Source organism: Elgaria multicarinata, chromosome 5, assembly GCF_023053635.1.
Source record: "Elgaria multicarinata webbii isolate HBS135686 ecotype San Diego chromosome 5, rElgMul1.1.pri, whole genome shotgun sequence".
In the NCBI taxonomy this organism is placed as follows: Eukaryota; Metazoa; Chordata; class Lepidosauria; order Squamata; family Anguidae; genus Elgaria; species Elgaria multicarinata.
The window spans coordinates 133,865,435-133,887,346 of NC_086175.1; the positions used below are offsets into that span (position 1 = coordinate 133,865,435).

Sequence of the window (21,912 nt, forward strand, 5' to 3'; positions counted from 1 at the left end):
GCCCTTCCTCTTTTTGTATCTGATCATGTAACAAAGAGGGCAGGGCTCCTGCAGCTTTAACTGTTGTGATGAAGAGGGTATTTCACCAGGTGTTGCATGCATGCAAATGACACCTGCTGAAATTCCCTTTTCTATACAGCGGTTAAAGATATAGGAGCTCTGTCCTCCTTTCCATAGGGTCACCCTATACAGTAGCTTGTACCCTCCAACTATGAGGTTCCTCTTTTGAGCCCCCCCCTTCCTCTGAGAGGGGCTTCATACACAAAAATGTGGGGGATGTTCATAAAATTGACAATGTTGCCAGGCGATTTTGCTTATTGCACAGTCAATATGGATAATCCTGACCGAATGGTGAATTTGCCTTTCCTGTGGAGGGTTTGAGTACATCTTCTGTTGTATTCGCACACTCAGCGCTACTATAGAGAACTTTGGAGTGTGTAAAGTATTTCACATGCACATGACAGGATCAAAACAATCCTGTAGACAGGTCCGCATTATTACTCCCAAATTAAAGAGACAGCGGCTCCTGGAAGTCATAGAATCATAGAATAGCAGAGTTGGAAGGGGCCTACAAGGCCATCGAGTCCAACCCCCTGCTCAATGCAGGAATCCACCCTAAAGCATCCCTGACAGATGGTTGACCAGCTGCCTCTTGAAGGCCTCTAGTGTGGGAGAGCCCACCACCTCCCTAGGTAACTGATTCCATTGTCGCACTGCTCTAACAGTCAGGAAGTTTTTCCTGATGTCCAGCTGGAATCTGGCTTCCTTTAACTTGAGCCCGTTATTCCGTGTCCTGCACTCTGGGAGGATCAAGAAGAGATCCTGGCCCTCCTCTGTGTGACAACCTTTTAAATATTTGAAGAGTGCTATCATGTCTCCCCTCAATCTTCTCTTCTCCAGGCTAAGCATGCCCAGTTCTTTCAGTCTCTCTTCGTAGGGCTTTATTTATTTATTTATTTATTTATTTATTTATTTATTACATTTTTATACCGCCCAATAGCCGAAGCTCTCTGGGCGGTTCACAAAAATTAAAACCACAAAAAACATCCAACGGGTTTGTTTCCAGACCCCTGATCATCCTTGATGCCCACCTTTCAGTCTCTCTTCATAGGGCTTTGTTTATTCCTGTATTAGAATCCCCGGGGTCCCCTAATGGCCTTTTGATTCAGAAAGCATGAGTGCATCTACTCAAGGTTCCTCAACGGTTAAAGGATTTCTAAACCGTGTTAAGAGATCGTGGCTCTCACGCAAGAACATGAAGGCTGCCATCCTAGGTGCACTTACCTGGGAGTAAGCAGCATTGAACTTAGTGGGACTTCTGAATAAACATGCCTAGCTAGGATGGTGCTGCCAGAATTTCCTCTCTGGATCAGATCAATTCCAGCAACCAACGCTTGCAAAATGGTCTCCCAGAAACTGTCCAACGGTCCCTCCCCAATGACATGTGCCCGGCCTTCTCCTGACCGGCAACCCCACCCACTTCCTGGGCTGGCGACCCCCTTCCCCTCATAGCCATGTCCGCAAGCCACCCGTGGGGATACTCACAGGAGTCTAACTTCATTCAAGGTTACGAGGAACGCTTCGACCAGTGAACGTGAGATTCTTCCTGCTCTCCCTGCGGCAAACGTATTTCTCTCGCACCCAAAGGTTGGGAAACTCAACTGCGCTCTCCCAGCTGTTTGTTTGTCTTTTGCCAGCCCCCACTTGGGATTTAAAAAATGGACGTATAAATTAAGTGCCGCTAACAGTCCACGCTGCCCCTCGCTGCCTGTGCTCCCACCCCCACCCCGTGCCCCCAAACGACTGGTGGCTAGTTTTTTAAAAAACGAAACATAAATACTGTACATGATGGTAATACACGAGAGTAATACAAACTGCTGCCCACCCTGTTCCCTCCGTCCCCTGACGGCATGGAGCATGGTTGCCCTGGCAACCGAAGAGGCCTAAACAAATGCGCAGTGGCGCGGCCTCGTCTTTGCGGCACATCGCCTCCCGTCCTGGGCAGGGTTTGTGGGAAATTCCGCTCGACATTGCACGGTTCTCCTGTCTAGGTCCTTGCTTCCGTCTCTGCCACCCTCACAGAACCCAAGAAGAACAAACGTTATCCATCTTCTACTTCCCCTTGGCCTTATGCGCCCACACGCGCACACACGCCCACCTGCTCCAGCAGCTATTTTCGATAGCAATTGTCACGGACCCTGAAGCATGATGCAACCTACCTGTGGAGCACCTTCTAACGTTAATATGTGGCAAGGGCCCCTGTGCTTAGTCATGATACAGGCCACATGCAGGCCTACTTTGATTGTGGCAAGGGCCCACAACCGCCCGCCCTCCGCCACTCCCACCCCCTTATACTTGCCTCCTCACGTCCCTCCTTCCAGAACACCTCCTCACCCCCAGTCAACAATAAATAAAGGTTCTTTGTACATACATTTTTAAAAAGACACACATGCACAGAAATCCCCTCCCCTGGGCCCGCCATTATCAGGACGCAGGCGATGATGAGGGAGTGCCTCCAATAACGTTGGCAAAGCGATGGTGTGGAGCGTTTGGTTGTTGTGAGGACTTCTTAAATGGGTTGCCCTGTGCTTGCTAAGTGGATGGAATAGAACGGTGGCGTATCTCTACGTCCATATCCAGTTGAGGACTGTGAGGTGAAAAGGGGGGGGGGACCAAAGGCCAGAGGAGAAATGGTTGCCTTCTTACCCATGGTGGGAACAGATTACTCTGGAAGTTGCCCAGATATGGTTTCTACAACCCAGCTTCTGCACTGGGAATCAAAAGGGAGAAACAAGAGCGTCCGACGACTCCTCGGTGGTTGGGTTGGGGGTTTCTTATCAAGCAACACGCAGACACGCACACACAAAGCAGGCAGTCCCTTCTTAAGCAGAACTGAATTCCTACATTACGTTCTCGCTTCGTCTCTTGGAGCCTTCCGATCGGCCCGCCCTCGTAAGAGGGTGGCCGCGCTCTCCTCCGGGGTCTCTCACACACGCGTGCACGCCCGTACACTCAAACACAGCAGCAAGCGCAGGTCGTGCAACATGGATTTGTGTTCTGCAGGTGAAAGACGGGGTGTGTGTGTGGGTGTGTGGGTGTCGAGCGGGGTCTGTACACAATCCATCCCAAGGCGTTGCTCCCTCGGCGCCGTGGATCCGGAAAGCGATCACGCGCAGGCGTGCGAGACATTCAAGATGGGAGACGAGACACGGCTACGAGCAGGACGCGCGTTCAGGTGTGAACAGCAAGGATGGAGCTGGAGTGTTCCCTCTCGTTCTCTCTCTCTCTTTCTCTCTCCCTCCCTCCCTCCCCAGGAGGGGGTCTGCTGTTCTGATACTCCTCAGACCCTCCAGAGGAGAAGGTGATTTGTGCTGTCATCCCGACCCACTGTCTCACTGCTGTTGGTGAGTCTGAAGTCCTCGTAGCCGTCTCCACCACTAATCACAAGCATCTTGGACTTGGAAGGCCTGTGCCGCGTGGCGTCCCGCTTCTCCAAGTCATTGGGCGTTTCAGTACCTAGAGGGGGAACGGAAGGGAGGAATAATATTATATAATATATTTCTTACCCGCCTCTCCGTTTGGATCAAGGCAGGGAACAACAGTGAATATAAAACACATAAAAACTGATTAAAAACATAGTATACATGATTAAAACATCCTTAGAACATCCTAAAATTCCACTGGATAGGCCTGCCGGAATAGATCAGTCTTTACTGTTTTTTTAAAATGCTAAAACACGGTCTCCTCCGGCAGGCCATTCCACAGTCTGGGAGCAGCAGAAGAGAAGGTCCTCTGGGTAATACCTGTCAGCCTAGTTTTGAATGACTGAAGTAGATTCTTCCCAGAGGACCTGAGTGTGCGGGGCAGATTGTACGGGAGAAGGTGATCCCGCAGGTAGCCTGGACCCAAACCATGTAGGGATGGCAAACGACGCGTGTGACTTCCTACACCAATGTCACCCAAGTTCTGTGTCTGCAACCTTAATACTTGGGTTATGTAAACTCGGACACAGGATGTATAAGAATTTTGCTTCCGCTTGCAAAACACACGGCATGCCCTGTTCGAAGTCCCAAATGCGAGCATGAGTCCGCTGAAAACGTTCACAAGCTTATACTCATGTTCGTCTCACTCCTGATTACTTCTTTGATTTGCATAAATTTCCTAATTTGCACAAATTCCCGCAACAAACTGAATCACTATAAGAAAAGGAATTGAGAATAAAACGGCCAGTATCGTACTGCCCTTATACAAATCGATGGTGCGACCACACTTAGAATACCGTGTACAGTTCTGTTCACCACACTGGAAAAAGGATATTATGGAGCTGGAAAAAGTGCAGAAAACGGCAACTAAAATGATGAAGGGGCTGGAGCATCTCCCCTAGGAGGGAAGGTTACATCAACTGGGATTGTTTAGCCTGGAGAAAAGGAGGCTAAGGTGGAGACATGATAGAGGTGTACAAAATGATGCATGGTGTGGAGAATGTGGATACGGAGACATTTTTCTCCCTCTCTCAAAATACTAGAACCCCCATGAAACTGATTGGTGGGAGATCCAGGACAAATGAAAGGAAGGACTTCTTCACACAGCGCAGAGTTAAACTATGGAACTCACTACCACAAGATGTAGTGATGGCCACCAGTTTGGATGGCTTTAAAAGGGGGTTGGATACATTCCAGGAGGCGAAGGCTATCCAGGGCTACTAGTCCTGATGGCTATGCGCTATCTCCAGTATTTGAGGCTGTAAGCCTGTGTGCCCCAGTTGCTGGGGAACATGGGTGGGAGGGTGCTGTTGCACCATGTCCTGCTTGTTCAATCCTGGCCGATGGCTCTTTGGCCACTGTGTGAACAGAGTGCTGGACTAGATGGACCCTTGGTCTGATCCAGCATCAGGGCGCTTCTGATGTTCTTATCCCTGCTTTAGTCTATAGAGGAAATTTGCGCAAATCTCCCATTCAATCCCTGCTTGATGTGTGCAAGTTTCCCATTTGTGCAGAACGTGCAGTGATCAGAAATGCAAACGGGCATGAGACGAGCAGGAAGATGCTTGGGGAATCTAGCAATCTCAAACATCGCTCATCCCTATTTATAGATATGTAGTTGTAATCCTGCACAGCTCCTGTCTGAAATGTCATCAGGCACATGAGGGGTTTGAAGAAGAATTCAGCCGCCATAAGGGCTAAAAGCGTGTCCTTTAAAAGAAACCGCCACCGCCTAGTAATAAAGGCGGGATGCTGAGATTACTGAATTGGGTGCCACAAACCGGATCCCAAAATCACAGCGTGGAATAAACAGAGACCTGGCTCAGGGGTTCACAAGCTAGTCTTCCATCACTTAAGAATGTTGGAGAAAACCACACTTAAGTACAGATTTTTATGAATACGACCCGCAGATTCGGCGGCAAACTGATTTTTCCCGCTGTAGGGCATAGTCTGCAGACCGTTTAAATTCCCCCCCACCCAACCCTGGAATTTTACACAAATTTCATTGTAGAAAAATACACAACCTCCCCTGGCCAAAAATGCGCATTTCCCCCATAGGCTAAAGTGTGAAAATGCGCATTCGTGGGCATTTGCGGATTTGCGCATATGCACAAATTTGGACACTAAAAATAATAATCCCATTCTGAGTGGACGGAGGACGGTGCCTTGACAATTCGCGAAACACAGATGGAACGGTATTTGCACAATTTGTACATCCTCATCATCACCCATAGGGAACTCCAAAATTGGTTCCTTCCAGAGGAGGCTTTTATTGGGCAATCGCAAGACCTCATACATGGAATTTTATGGGAAGCCCAGGTGACAGCACCCTCCATTGGGAGCCCTGCCAGGTTTGCCCACTGCTGTTCCTGTCTTTTTCCTTACCAGGAAAAAAAAACCACACACATGAAGGAAGAAAAGACGGAATTGCTGCATAACACCTTCTGAGCGTTCGTGCCAGGAGGCCTCCGTCTGGAAGCACCCAGGTCGCACCGCAGAAGACGCATTCAGCATTAAGACTGGAGATGGGGTCCCATGAAGATCTCCTGAGCCAGGCTTTGAAGCAAACTTGGGAGAGGGGTGTCGGCTCTTCGAAGCCCACCTTAAATGACAGGCGGGCTTTTGAAGCTTCCAAATTCTTCTCCAGCTCCCATCAAAACCTGAGTGCAGCATATCTCCCAGTCCTCCTCCTGTGCCTCACCTCCGTAATCTCACATCAACCTACCTGGATCCCTGGGCAAGGGAAAGAGGATGTCAAAACCTTCTGGCAACTCGATGGTTGTGAGGAACCGGACGTGGCCGGTGTGGCCCTGTGAGAGGCCCACGGGCAAAGGCAGGGTCTTCAAGGAGGCGGCGTTGGCCGTGATGGAGAGCGTCAACACCACTCCGGCGCTGGTGCCGATCCAGAGCAGGTCTTTGCACGCCAAGAGGGCGGTGATCCGCAAGCAGGCGGCCTTGTGCTGCCGGATGATGGCGTCCGATCCTGTGAGAAAGAGTGATTTAACTGACGAGAAGGGTCTGCTTGTGGGTTAAAAATGGGAAATTGAGCACAGGGCAGGAGGGAACTGCCCCAGATTACTCTCCTACCCATACACCTGGAGAGATGGACATGGCCAACACTCAAGCCAAGGTAGGGGGACTCTTCCACCAGAGGGTTGATCTCCTGCTAGCGCCCCACAGATAAACTCAGGATGCAGGCCCAAGCAGAGCGCTGGTAGCCATCGTCGAAACGGACCTGCAGGGATCTCTGGCCAACATGATATTGATCAAAAAGGTGGCAACTGATCATGAACAACACCGAGGTGATTGGGGGGCCATTCCCAAAGAAAGCCCCGCCTCCAGCCTCCAACCAGCAGTAGCTGATGCTCCTATGAGAGGTGGCCCAGTGGTTGGCAATGGAACCCTAATAATAATTTAGTGCCTATGTAGTACTTTTCAAGTGTTCAAGGCATAGTGTGGTGTAGTGGCTATAGTGTCAGACTGGGAGCCAGGAGATCTGGGTTCTAGACCCCACTCGGACATGGGAACCCACTGGGTGACTCTGGGCCAGTCAGACTCTCAGCCCAACCCACCTAACAGGGTTGTTGTTGTGAGGATAAAATAAAGAAAAGCAGGATTACGTACGCCGCCTTGGGTTCCTCGAAGGAAAAAAGCGGGATATAAATGCAATAATACATACATACATATTCATATAGAATCATAGAATAGCAGAGTTGGAAGGGGCCTACAAGGCCATCGAGTCCAACCCCCTGCTCAATGCAGGGATCCACCCTAAAGCATCCCTGACAGATGAGTGTCCAGCTGCCTCTTGAATGCCTCTAGGGTGGGAGAACCCACCACCTCCCTAGGTCACTGGTTCCATTGTCGTACTGCTCTAACAGTCAAGACGTTTTTCCTGATGTCCAGCTGGAATCTGGCTTCCTGTAACTTGAACCCATTATTCCGTGTCCTGCACTCTGGGATGATCGAGAAGCGATCCCGGCCCTCCTCTGTGTGACAACCTTTTAAGTATTTGAAGAGGGCTATCATGTCTCCCCTCCATCTTCTCTTCTCCAAGCTAAACCTGCCCAGTTCTTTCAGTCTCTCTTCATAGGGCTTTGTTTCCAGACCCCTGATCATCCTGGTTGCCCTCCTCTGAACCCGCTCCAGCTTGTCTGCATCTTTCTTGAATTGTGGAGCCCAGAACTGGAGGCAAGACTCTAGATGAGGCCTAACCAGGGCCGAATTGAGAGGAACCAGGACCTCACGTGATTTGGAAGCTATACTTCTATTAATGCAGCCCCAAATAGCATTTGCCTTTCTTGCAGCCACATCGCACTGTTGGCTCATATTCAGCTTGTGATCTACAATAATTCCAAGTTCCTTCTCGTTTGCAGTATTGCTGAGCCAAGTAGGTTATCTCAGTACTCCTTACAGTATCTCAGTACTCCAAACTGGATAGTATTTTTGTCCTCATCTTGCAAATGTGGGTGGTGGTGGGGTGTTGAAGCTGAAAGGTTCACGTAGAGATCTCATGGTGAAGACGAAAGTTTAAACCACCCCCCCCCCATCCAAGTGTGGGGCAGGGCAGAGGAAACCTTAAAATTACGGTAAGAGCAAAAGAATGTTGTTTTATGATGTGGCATGCCCATGGCATTTCAGTGACTCGTTTTCTTCGGACAAGATGACAACGAAAACTATATAAAGAGTAGTGATCGGTAAAACAATAGCCTTATGTAAGGTTTTAAATTCAATGCTCTTAATATAGTCCTTGTCTTCATCTCTCCTGGAGCCCCTGAATAAGTTATCATGTCAAAAGGTGTTGGCCGTACCACATCATAGGATGATGAGGATGATGATGATAATAATAATTTTTATACCTAGCATCATTTTAAGGCCTTCTTTCTCCCTCTTCCATTCCCTTTTTTCGGAATACTTTTGGGGCTGCCCCACATTTTTATCCTGTATGTAGACGTTTAAACCGAGGAGGGCTGCCTGGCTATCACTTTGTATTCTGTAATGCAAGTTGCTCAAGGTGACTGCAAATGGGTTTTTTCCTCCCCTTGATAACCTTGCAAAGTAAGTCAGGCTGAGGGCCTTGCTAGACGGAGGTTTAGCCCAGTGCTCGCCCCAGGCTCGCCCCTGTGCCTCCAGATGACGCACAGGGGATCCCGGGGTCAGGCAGGGGTGAAGCCTCCCGGGGCGCGGGGTAAGTGAAACCCCATTTAGCCCGGGTTTTCCTGCAGTCCCGGCCTCAAGTCGGGCTGAAGCCGGGACCGCAGGCGTGTGGACCGTTCCGCCGCTTTTCCCGGCTACCGCACTTACGCGCGAGTAGCCAGGAAAAGCGGTGGACGGGCCACAGCGCTCCTGCCCCCTTCCCCCGATTCCCCCCCACGACCTCCCCTGGCCTCTGATCCCCCCCTGTCCCCACGTCCATGTCTCACCCCCCCCGTCCCCACCTCCTGTGTTCTGCCGCCGCCGCCACCACTGTCCCCAGCCGGCATTTCCTGTTGTCGCCATGTCCGGCCTACAGGACATGGCAACAGCAGGCATCACAGGCTGGACATGGCGACAACAGGAAATGCCGGATGGGGACAGTGGCGGCGGCAGCAGGACAGAGAGGCTGGGGATATCGGCAGCGCGGCGGCGGCAGGACACAGGAGGTGGGGACAGGGGGGGATCACAGGTCAGGGGAGGTCGTGGGGGTGAAGTTGGGGGATGGGGACAGGGGGGACCCTATTTTTTTTTAAAAAAACAACCCTTACCTTTCCAGTGTTGCGCTCTTGCGCACACCAGCCCCTTTAACAACAACAACAACAAAATGGCGGACGCGACGGGGCTTTGTCGCGTCTGACGTGTAGATAGGCGTGACGGCCCGTGCTAATTGTAGCGCGGCCTCGCCACGCCTGAAGCACCGATTTTCAGGTAGGTCTAGCAAGGCCCTAGAGAGACAGTCACCATCTTAAGAACCCCAGTGAGCTTCATGGCTGAGGGGGGATTTGAACTCAGGTCTCCTTGGCCTAAATCCAATGCTCTATCCATTGTACCAGGAGTGGGCTACTCACAAGCCGTTTGTAGGCCCCCCTGTCCCCCAAAACGATTTAAAAACAAAACAAACAAAATGGCACTCTGTAGCTGTGACGGAGCACTAAAATGGACAAATTTAGCTTGCAAACTAGCTAAATTTATTATATATATATATATATATATATATATATATATATATATATACATAGAATAGTAGAGTTGGAAGGGTCCTCTAAGGCCATCGAGTCCAACCCCCTGCTCAATGCAGGAATCCACCTTCAAGCATCCCTGACAGATGGTTGTCTAGCTGCCTCTTGAAGGCCTCTAGTGTGGGAGAGCCCACATCTCTTGTTTCGCATGTTTAGCCTGGAGAAGAGGAGATTGAGGGGAGACATGAGAGCACTCTTCAAATCCTTAAAAGGTTGTCACACAGAGGAGGGCCAGGATCTCTTCTCGATCCTCCCAGAGTGCAGGACACGGAATAATGGGCTCAAGTTAAAGGAAGCCAGATTCCAGCTGGACATCAGGAAAAACTTCCTGACTGTTAGAGCAGTACGACAATGGAATCAGTTACCTAGGGAGGTTGTGGGCTCTTCCACACTAGAGGCATTCAAGAGGCACCTGGACAACCATCTGTCAGGGATGCTTTAGGGTGGATTCCTGCATTGAGCAGGGGGTTGGACTCGATGGCCTTGTAGGCCCCTTCCAACTCTGCGATTCTATGATTCCTCCCAGAGTGCAGGACACGGAATAACGGGCTCAGCCCAGTTCAGCCCATGGTGATTTGGGAGCCGGGGGGGTGGGGGCGGAATGGCTCCTGGGTCTCCTGCAATATGCACTAGCTCTCAGCTTAGAGTCCCTGCGTTACACTGGCTTCTGCGGAAGGACCCAGCATAGAAATCTGAAGATACTTTCCATATAGGTCTCTCATTCGACTGGAGCCCAGTGCTGTTTGCGGCTCCCACAACCGTTTCACTGAATTTATTCCGGATACTTCCTACCCCTCTTAAAACCACGAGAGCTCAGTGTGCTAGAGGGCTACCCCCCCCCTGCTTTGCATGCAGACGGTCCCAGGTTCCATCTCTGGCTTCTTCAGGTAGGGCTGAAGAAACTGGCTAAGACCTTGACAGATGCTGCCCGTCAGCGTAGACAGTACTGAGTTAGATTGAGCAATGGTCTTGTAGCGGAATATGCGCTGTAGTCTGATAAGAATTCATGGTATCTTTTAGGTGCGACTAGTCCCGTATGTGTGTGTGTTGTGAGACAACTATGAGTCATGGAATATATTCTTGGGAATGGAGGGGGGCTGCCATGAACAGTCGGTCAAGTGCTGGAAGGAGGACATAGTTTAACATAGCAGGGAGACCTCCATCTGGGGGCCTTGCTAGATCTACCTGATAATCCGGTGGGGAGTCGGGGCGACGGCGCGCTACAGCAAGCGCGTGCCGTCGCCCTTTTATAGACGTCAACACGCGACGGGGCAAGGGAAAGCCCCGTCACGTGCTCCGGTTTTTCCCCTCTTAAAGGGCCATGTGCACAGGAGCACACCACCGAAGAAGGTAGTTTTTTTTTAAAAAAATAAAGGGTTCCCCGCTCCCCCTGCCCGTCCCCCGTCGCTGCTCGCCAGGCCCTGTCCCCCCCGTCTGCCAGGCCCGTCCCCGATGCCGCTCACCAGGCCCTGTCCCCATCCTTCTTCCCCCCTGATGCCCGTCGCCGCTCGCCAGGCCCTGTCCCCCGTCCCCGATTCCCGTCGCCGCTCGCCAGGCCCTGTCCCCGTCCCCGATGCCTGCCCTGTTCTTCTCCCCCCCGTCTCCTGCCGGGTCCGGTCTTTCCCCCGGCCCCCATCTCCCCCCCCCCCGGCCTGATGGGCACAGAGCTCCTATGAGCACTGTGCCCAGTCCGTGGCTTCTCCCGGCTGCTCGTGAATAAGCGAGCAGCCGGGAAAAGCCACAGACCCTGCTAGACTTTCCGCAGCCCCGGCCTCAGGCCGGGGCTGTGGAAAAGCCGGGCCATAAGCGGATCTGCTTATCCCGGTTCAAGCGAGGACTTAGCCCGGCCTGACCTGGGGATCCCCTGTGCGTCATCTGGATGCACAGGAGGGAGACCGGGCCTCACACCGGGCTAAGACCTCATCTAGCAACGGCCTGGGTGTTACTGGTATCAATGGCAGACCTGGTTCCATTGGGAAAAATGAGAATGGTGATATGACCAGGTCCAAAACTAAGGAAGAGGTCATTGGAAGAGGTCATCCTGAGGGTTATAAAAGGCCAGGGTTCCATCAGCGAGAGAGAGAGAGAGAGAGAGAGAGAGAGAGAGAGAGAGAGAGATCCTAGTAAAATGAGAAACTCACCACACATGCTTAGTTCACCATATTCTCCATTTAGGTAGATATGAGCTTTTGATATAAAACGATAGGTTGAGAGGAACCCCGGTTTTTACAACGTTACCAATATGCTTGCTGCTTTCTTCATGGCACTTTTAGCGATTATAACTTGTGTATATTTAAGAATGTTTGTGATCTGCCTCATCTTGTTATTCTCTTAGACTGAGCAATGAAAAAGGTTTGCGTTGTCTGGCTTGAGGGAACTTTCAGGGACCATAGACTTTAATTCTTGAAGCCCAAATTGCTGGGTGAAGATTTGCAAACCTATCACGGAGTGAAGTCTATCCTTTAAAGCCGTTGTGTTCTCTCTTGGGCCACAGCTGGACCTCAGGTTTATCCTGGGATCATCCAGGGTTCGCCCTTGCCTGAGCACTGGATCCCCTGTGTGTCACCTAGATGAACAGGTTTGACCCCCTGGACGATCCAGGGATAAACCTTTGGTCTAGCTATGGCCTTGATCTGGTGAATCTCAGAGACACCCGTTCAAGTTTGGGGAACACGCTAGTTGGATGGAGCGAGAAACAGTTACTCATCTCAGTCTGAGCAGGGATGAAGTGACTTCCTCTTTCCCTAACCCCTGTGCAAGAGGGGAAGGCAAAATTAAGAAGGAACACAGACGAAAGGGTGGTGAGGGGGGCAGCAGAATTCCCTGCCATTCCCCACAGTGATTACTCAGCCTCTGCCTGGGAGCCCACCGAGCCAGGGTTATCCCAAACAATGCCACTGTGCACCGCCATTACATGTTGTAATGTAACAGTTCCTGACTGTTAGAGCAGTACGACAATGGAACCAGTTACCTGGGGAGGTTGTGGGCTCTCCCACACTAGAGGCCTTCAAGAGGCAGCTGGACAAGCATCTGTCAGGGATGCTTTAGGGTGGATTCCTGCATTGAGCAGGGGGTTGGACTCGATGGCCTTGTAGGCCCCTTCCAACTCTGCGATTCTATGATTCTATCTCCTAAAGTCCAGGTTCTTACCTGCCAACATCTTGTGGACTGGCGGGGTGACGTCCACTTCCACCAACTGTTCGTAGCTGGCAGGGTGGTAAAGCCTCACCTGGGCACTGCCCTGAAGAGTGACCCAGACTCCCAAGCCAGAGCTGACCATGCAGGTCACGCTACGGTTGCTGTCCGGCCCAACGTGGAACGTGTGCTGCAAAGGAGAGGGGAGAGGCCCGTTGAAACCTGGCGGAGCAGACGGACGCAGACCCCGCCAAACCGGGCGCCCTCTGGCCCAGTGTTGCCTGGCGGAGAGGATCATGGGATGCGAGAGAGGCGGGGCGAGCCAAAGGGCTTCTGGGGGAATTGCCTGGCTGGGTCAGTCCCAAGGCCTTTTGAGTCCAGCTCTCTGTCCCTGCCGGATGCCTCTGGGGAGGTTCCAAATGGGGCGTGATGGACAGGGCCCGTGGACAGCTTTCAGAAGGCTTCAGAGCTCCAGGGCTGGCTCCATGTCTGAGGAGAGGAAGCCAGATTCCAGCTGGACATCAGGAAAAACTTCCTGACTGTTAGAGCAGTACGACAATGGAATCAGTTGCCTGGTGAGGTTGTGGGCTCTCCCACACTAGAGGCCTTCAAGAGGCAGCTGGACAGCCATCTGGCAGGGATGCTTTAGGGTGGATTCCTGTGTTGAGCAGAGGGTTGGACTCGATGGCCTTGTAGGCCCCTTCCAACTCTGCTATTCTGTGATTCTATGATTCTATGAGAGGCTGGGCAACGTGCCCCACTGGTGCTCCCCACCCTGCACTGAACTTACTTGATTGGCAGCAGCGGCTGTGTTTTAAAGTTCCCAGGATGCCCCTGGGCACTGCTACGTTGGGAGCATCGTGGGAATGTAAAATGGCAGCAGGCAGCGTCCTGAACATCACTTTAAAGGCGGGGGGGGGGGCGGCAGGGCAGGCAGTGGCAGGCCCCAGGCTGGGGCGCAGGATGGTGAGCACTGGCCTGGGGGACCACAAGGGCTAACAGCTGTTGACAGACCTTATCCTCCTCTTGAGAGGCACCGCAGAGAGAAGCTCTGGAACTCACTACCACAAGATGTGGTGATGGCCACCCATTTGGATGGCCTTAAAAGGGGGTTGGATAAATTCCTGGAGGAGGAGGAGGAAGCGATCCATGTGCTGCCTTTTAATAATGGATTAGTTTTACATATTTTTAATCAATTATATGTATTTTATGGTGTTTTGTATTTGTGTTGTAACCCTGCCTCGATCCAGAGGGAGAGGCGGGTAAGAAACATATTATTCTTATTCTTTATTAACTATTATTATTATTACTACTACTAGTCCTAATGGCTAAGTGCTACCTCCAGTATCAGAGGCAGAAAGCCCATGTACACCAGTTGCTGGGGAACATGGGTGGGAGGGTGCTGTTGCACCACCATGTCCTGCTTGTGGGTCCCTGGCTGATGGCTAGTTGGGCCCTGTGTGAACAGAGTGCTGGACTAGATGGACCCTTGGCCTGATCCAGCATCAGGGCACTTCGTATGTTCTTACGACCTTGATTTTAGCACTGTGAGAATGAGGGTCATTTGCGCCTATTTCTCTTTCTTCACTCCACATACTAAGTACTCAGGGGGAATTTACTGGGGGAGGGGGGGAATGGACCCAGTAAGATGAGTGTCCAACCTGCTCACCCACAGCCAAGCAACTGCTGATCACCAGCCCCTTCCTGAATGGCCCAGGCTATGAGACGGGTCTGGGGTCCTCCAGCCGTGCCCCTCGTCTGAGCAGAGACATACGCCATGGCGGCAGGGGGCAAGCGAAGGAAGGTGGAAGGCGAGGTAAAGCTAAACCCAGAAGAGGGGCTGAGGAAGAGCCGCCCCCCTCTCCCATACCTCCTGCTGAAGCGTGGACGTGTTGAGGATGATGACTCGGTTCTGGCATCCACACCACAACCGCCCCCCCACGGCCACCATCTTGGTCACGGGGCTGCCTGGGGAGCCCAGCGAGAGGGATTTGGAGTTCTGGGAGTCCCAAAAGCGCCCTGTGTGAAAGATAGAGAGAGAGAGAGAGAGATAAAGATGGAGGCGGTCATTTTGCTTCTCTTAACAGACACTGGGGTTGTCCGTGAGTGCAAGATTGGGACCCCAGTGACCGTGTGTATGTAGGGTGACCCTATGAAAAGGAGGATGGGGCTCCTGTATCTTTAACAGTTGTATTGAAAAGGGGATTTCTGCAGGTGTCATTTGTACGTATGGAGAACCTGGTGAAATTGCCTCTTCATCAAAACAGTTAAAGCTGCAGGTGCCCTGCCCTCTTTTAAATCTGGTCACTCTAGTATAGCTCCTGCACTTTAACTGTTGTGATGAAGAGGGAATTCCACCAGGTTCCCCATATATACAAATGACGCCTGCAGAAATTCCCTTTTCAATACAACTGTTAAAGATACAGGAGCCTGTCCTCCTTTTCATAGGGACACCCTATGTGTATGTCAGTGTAGCAGACTTTGGGTTGGATCCACACTTACGTTGGATCAACTGCGCTGATGGAAGTGGACTCCCTCCCTCTTTCCCACAACAACACCCCCCACCCCATCCCACCCCTGAACATGCTACACAGAGTCAGGAGGCCCTACTGAACGGGGGTGAGTGGTGGTGGTGTGTTATGGAGCATGGTAAACCCCCCCCCCCAAATGGGCAGAGGGGCCTTCCAGGAGCAGAGCCCTTGCTTTCGGGGAAGGCAGATTCTGCAGGGTAATCAGATGGAAAGGAGGACCAGGCTCAGGTGTCTTTAACAGGTGCATTGAAAAGGGAATTCCAGCAAGTGTCATTTGTATGCCTGCAGCACCTGGTGAAATTCCCTCTTCATCACAACAGTTCAAGCTGCAGGAGCCCTGCCCTCTTTTGTATTTGGTCACACTAGGCACAGCTCCTGCAGCTTTAACTGTTGTGACGACGAGGGAATTTCACCAGGTGCTGCATGCATTCTGCTGAAATTCCCTTTTTTCAATACAGCGGTTAAAGATGCAGGCACCCTGTCCTCCTTTCCATATGGTCACCCTAGATTCTGGATCCACACCTTTAACTCTTTGCTCCCGCTGCAGATCTAATCCGGATCAGGGTCCTTGTACCTGGTATTTCCCCAGGTTCTCCTCAGCCCGGTATCTATGTGGGGCCACCCTTGATTTCGATATGATTTTTCTTTACAGAGAGGTAAGGAAGGGGGGTGGCCACCCTCCCAGCGCGACCCCCCCCAAGGCAGCTTTGCATCCAAATACTCTCCTGACATGGACCTACCTGTACACTGCGCTCAACATCTAAGGTCCTCCTCCAAGTGCCTACTCCGAGGGAAGCTCGGAGGATGGCAACAAGGGAGAGGGCCTTTTCGGTGGTGGCCCCCCGACTGATGAATGATCTCCCAGATGAGGCTCGCCTGGCGCCAACATTGTTATCTTTTCGGCGCCAGGTCAAGACTTTTCTCTTCTCCCAGGCATTTTAGCAGCATTTAACAACGTTAAGTTTGTTTTTAATGGACCCCAGAATTGTCGTTTTTAAATGGATACCGTTGTTTTTTATACTGCTTTTTATGTTTTTGATGGTTTTTAAATTTTGTATACTTTTAATGTTTACTATTTTTAATTGCTGTAAACCGCCCAGAGAGCTTCGGCTGTGGGGCGGTATATAAATGTAATAAAATAAATAAATAAAATAAATATTTACCTGCTTCTCTTTGGTAGGCAACAAGTTCTCCATTGGCCAGCGATACAAATACCTGGTTATCAAGATACCTGCGGGGGAAAGTGATGGGTTTACAGTATCACTTGGAAATAATAGAAGGTGGAACACAACAGCAGAATAGCTGGAGGCCTGGGCCACACCAGGACCACCCTTGCTCCGTTAGGACAGCTCCTCATTTCGACAACAGCGTAAATTAATAGCTTAGGGAGATTCAGGCTTGTAAGATGTATTTGCGTTTAACCTCAGCAGTATAAAATCAAGTGAGTGTGAGCTTTCTTCTGCAAATGAACCCACATGGAGCTGAGGCATTATGAGATTGTGGCATGAATGCTGGTGGAAAAGTTGACCACCTATATGCCCCGCTTCGATGCTGGGGACAGGGTGGGGTCATCCTGGGGTACATTCTTGCTTGCCTCTATTGGTTTATCTGTAGCCACTGCTGAGAGGTGTATTCGAAACAGCCTAAAAGTAAACGCAACATGAACCTACCCGACATGAACCTACCCGTACACTGCGCTCAACATCTAAGGTCCTCCTCCGAGTGCCTACTCTGAGGGAAGCACGGAGGATGGCAACAAGGGAGAGGGCCTTTTCGGTGGTGGCCCCACCGACTGTGGAATGATCTCCCCGATAAGGCTCACCTTGTGCCAACATTGTTATCTTTCAGGTGCCAGGTCAAGACTTTCCTCTTCTCCCAGGCATTCAAAGGCATTGAACGCTAAGTTTGTTTTTTAATGGACCCCAGAATTGTTGTTTTAAATGGATGCTGCTGTTTTTATACTGTTGTTTTTATGTCTCTGATGGTTTTTAAATTTTGTATATTTTTAATGTTTACTGTTTTTAGCTTTCATGAACCGCCCAGAGAGCTTCAGCTATGGGGCGGTATATAAATGTAAATAAATAAATAAATAAATAAATAAATAAATGAACCTCTTTGTAGAATTAACCAAGGAGTAAAGTCACCAAAAGGTAAACTTTAAAGCTTAGTCTTCACAGAGGTAGTAAGCTTGTATCTGGGCTGTATCCCTTCAACTGAAGGTCAGGGTTCACATGACTGAATGCTCCTTCATAGAAACATAAAAGCACAAACATGCATACCCTATTACTTCAATTCTAAGACGCACTTTCCCCCCCATATAAACATCTCTAAAAATGGGGTGCGTCTTAGAATCACGGGTGTGTCTTAGTTTTTTTTCCCCCTCTTGGTGGTACTGAAATTAGTGTGCATCTTAAATCGATGGCGTCTTACAATCGAAGAAATACGGTAATTTCACTTATATGTCATAACTAATTCTGGTTTTGGTAGTGGAACCAGGAACGGTGAAGTCTCCCACCCCCCGAAAATCTTATTCCATCACCTTTGAATTTTGCACACATTTTCAGCCCCATGGACTAGAAACTTGATTTAAAACAAAACGTAAAGCGAGGCCCTCGGGCAGCTTGAATCTCTGCCCGCTGCTCCATTCTGCACTTCAGTGTAGCCCAAGTGAAGCGAGACACTTACAAAACACAGGTCACGGAGGCCGCATGCTGCATTTTCATGCTATTCTTCCGGTTGCGGATATTGTCTGAGGATTGGTAGACGTGGATGCTGAAATAAAGAGAGAATGAAGAGGCGTGAGCAACTGGATGCTTCAGAGGCAGCCAATGAGGATGGGGTGCTGTGCTGATTTAGCGTACTGTATGCAACTCACTGGATCTAGACTACCTGAACGCCGGCTCCCTGGAGTTAGCTAAAACGCTGATTTTATTCTGCCGCCAAACGAAAGCACGGCTTTTTAACAAAGCTTTTAATGGTTGTATTCACTAAGCTGGCACATTGTTTTAACTGTTTTAATAGACTTACTGCTTTTAAATTATAAACTGTTTTAACTTGGTTTATGGTTTAATTTGTTTTTAGCTGTGTATTTTTACTGTTTTATACTGTATGCTAGGGCTGTGCACAGACACCCCCCCCCCCGATCCTCTTCTCTTCCAGATTCGCAAATTGCGAATTGGGCTGGCTCCACCCCACCTTGATCCGCCTAGGGTCTGCTCCGCTCCACTGCGGAGCTCCGGCTCTGAATTGGAGCTCCGCAGCGGAGGAAGGTGGCGCCAGGTAAGGCCCCTCCCCTCCTCCCCCCTACCTGCGTCCGTCCCGGCCCATCGCCAGCTTCAGTAGAGCCCGCGGCTCAACCAGGAACTGTAGGCCCTGCTTGCGGTCTACACTTCCGGGTTGAGCCGCGGGCTATAGTTAACCCGGCAACGGGCTGCGACGGACGCAGGTAAGACCCCCCTCCCCCTTGCCCCCTTGCCTTGCTCTGCCGCCGTCACCACACGGGCGGCGGAAGGGCCAGGTAACCCCCCTCACTCCTCCCCCTTACCTGCATCCGTCCGTGGTCCCGCGGCTGCTTCAACTGAGCCCGAGGACTCAAACAGGAAGACCAGGCCGCCTGGTCTTCCTGTTTGAGTCCTCGGGCTCAGTTGAAGCAGCCACGGGACTGCGGATGGATGCAGGTAAGACCCCCCTCCCCCCTTACCTGGCTCTGCCGCCGTCACCGCAAGGGCGGCAGCGGCAGCGGCAGGTCCAAGTAAACCCCCCTTACCTTTTTTGCGGAGCTCCAGATTGAGGTGAAGGATCCGCCTTCACCTCGTTCCGCTCTGCAACGCTCCGCTGCTCCCTCGATCCTCTTTGCCTCCACCTTAAGGGGAGGTGAAGCACCCCGATCCGCTTCTGCTTCTCCGGTCCAAGAAGAAGCGGAGCACAGCCCTACTATATGCTTTTATCTGTACGCCGCCCTGAGATCTTATTGATATAGGGCGGGATATAAATGTTTTAAATAAATAAATAAATAAATAAAATGATCACCCAATTACTCTAAAACAACTGCACTGATTTTCGGTATTCAACGCCTGACCTTTCCCTCTCTGCGTTAGAATGCCTTTGAACATTCCGTGAAGGCACTGCAGCCCAGCCAGTGGCTCTGGGAGCTTGCAGAGTGCCATGTTTTTGCTTGTGACATATAGGGGACAGGATGGGGAGTTATTCCATCCTGGATGATCAGGGGTCTGGAAACAAAGCCCTATGAAGTGAGACTGAAAGAACTGGGCCTGTTTAGCCTGGAGAAGAGAAGATTGAGGGGAGACATGAGAGCACTCTTCAAATACTTGAAAGGTTGTCACACAGAGGAGGGCCAGGATCTCTTCTCGATCCTCCCAGAGTGCAGGACACGGAATCACGGGCTCAAGTGCCAGGAAGCCAGATTCTGGCTGGGCATCAGGAAAAACTTCCTGATTGTTAGAGCAGTACGACAATGGAACCAGTGACCTAGGGAGGTGGTGGGCTCTCCCACACTAGAGGCCTTCAAGAGGCAGCTGGACAACTATCTGTCAGGGATGCTTTAGGGTGGATTCCTGCATTGAGCAGGGGGTTGGACTCAATGGCCTTATAGGCCCCTTCCAACTCTACTATTCTATGATTCTATAATTCCTACAATGTCTTTAGCACCCGGGTCTGAAAAGATTCTAAGGTATGGTTAACCTACCAGCCGTCCTCTGTGCCCAGCCACATGGAACTCTGATAGGCCTCAGGGTCAATGCTCAGCAGGTCTTCCAGGCTGCCCCTGGTGAATGACCCACGACTCGACCGCCTCATAGCCCGGCCGTCCATTGGGCTCTCGCTGTTCCTGTTCTGGGAGAAGGTGGGGGCGATGGGAAGGAAGCCAGCAGGGTCTTGTTCCTCTTCTGAGCTGGTTGTCTCAGCTGTCACATCTTTAGAGCTTGGGATCTCCTCGTCTGGCAAATGAGAGGTGGCAGGAATGTATGCATTAACCAGGTACCTTCCAAGCACTGCTCTCGACCTGAACTACAGGCTAACGTCCCTGGCTGGGCTATTGTCGGAAGGATAAACAGCCCATTTCAAACCCATCCCATTTCCTAACTTCGCCAATATACATAAAAACATAAGATCATTAGGTCTATAAAGCATTTTTTTCCAGCTGATTATCTGCCTTTGAACTGAGGAATCATTTGACTTTAAATTAAAAATGTGACATGCGCCTTAACATTTATTACCATTTATTTATCAAACCAATTGCAGTTCATCACGATCACCTTGATAATAATGAGCCAGTGTGGTGTAGTGGCTAAAGTGTTGGAATGGGAGTCGGGGATCCCGGGTTCTAGGCCTCACTCGGTCATGGAAACCCACTGGGCGACTTTGGGCCTGTCAAAGAATCTCAGCCCAACCTACCCCACAGGGTTGCTGTTGTGAGGATAACATGGAGAGGAGGAGTATTATGTACACCGCCTTGGGTTCCTTAGAGGAAAAAAGGCAGGATATAAATGCAATAAATAAATAAATAAATAAATAAATAAATAAATAATAATAATAATGAAATTATTTGGTCGAAATCCTATGTCCTCTATATGGCAGTAGGTTTTCTTGATCACAGTGGGACTGAATACTGAGTAATTCCATAAGAATTATCATGTTTGGGGCAGCTGCTTAAAGTGGTTTTTCACATGTGGCACAGAGCCAAATTCTTCAACATGTGCCTGTGTGTGCATCTTACCACTGATTAGGGTGACCCTATGGAAAGGAGGACTGGGCTCCTGTATCTTCAACAGTTGAATAGAAACGGGAATTTCAACAGGGGTCATTTGCATGCATGCAGCACCTGGTGAAATTCCCTCTTCATCACAACAGGTAACGCTACAAGGGCTATACTACAGTAACCAGATACAAAAGAGGGCAGGGCTCCTGCAGCTTTAACTGTTGTGACGAAGAGGGAATAAAAATGCGTAACAATGCCACCTGCTGAAATTCCCTTTATTTATTTATTACATTTTTATACCACCCAATAGCCAAAGTTCTCTTTTCAATACAACTGTTAAAGATACAGGAGCCCCGTCCTCCTTTCTAAATGGTCACCCTACCATTGAAGGGGGCAGTCCTTTTTGCTTCTCCTAGAGCCACTGGTGGTGGTAACGGAGCTCTTCTCAGTGGATGGCAACCACCATTCCCCCATCCCAGCCAGTAGTGACCAATAGGCAGGGATGCTGGGAGTTGTAGTCCAAAATATTTGGATGGCACCAGGTTAAATAAGAATGTAGGGACATCAGAAGAGCCCTGCTGGATCAGACCAAGGGTCCATCTAGTCCAGCACTCAGTTCACACGGTGGCCAACCAGCCATCGACCAGGGACCCACAAGCAGGACATGGTGCCACAGCACCCTCCCACCCATGTTCCCCAGCAACTGGTGTACATAGTCATACTGCCTCTGATACTGGAGGTAGCACCTAGCCACGAGGGCTAGTAGCCTTCTTCTCCAAGTTAGGGAAGGATGGTTTACCGCTAAACTGGAAGTATGCTGAAGGCATTTTATC

The 21,912-nt window shown here is 50.5% G+C and overlaps 1 protein-coding gene across 1 annotated transcript in view; it reads right to left on the reverse strand.

Moving 5' to 3' along the window:
- Positions 1–3,282: 3,282 nt before the first annotated feature.
- The window catches only part of ARHGEF17 (Rho guanine nucleotide exchange factor 17), a 228,830-nt gene continuing 210,200 nt past the window's right edge, over positions 3,283–21,912 (reverse strand). The window contains exons 15-21 of the mRNA XM_063127755.1: positions 20,069–20,318; positions 18,049–18,135; positions 16,527–16,594; positions 14,703–14,851; positions 12,848–13,022; positions 6,208–6,465; positions 3,283–3,516 (exon numbers count right to left, since the gene is read on the reverse strand). Of these exons, the coding sequence (XP_062983825.1) occupies positions 3,341–3,516; positions 6,208–6,465; positions 12,848–13,022; positions 14,703–14,851; positions 16,527–16,594; positions 18,049–18,135; positions 20,069–20,318 (1,163 nt within the window). The 3' untranslated portion in view covers positions 3,283–3,340. The remainder of the gene's footprint in view (positions 3,517–6,207; positions 6,466–12,847; positions 13,023–14,702; positions 14,852–16,526; positions 16,595–18,048; positions 18,136–20,068; positions 20,319–21,912) is intronic.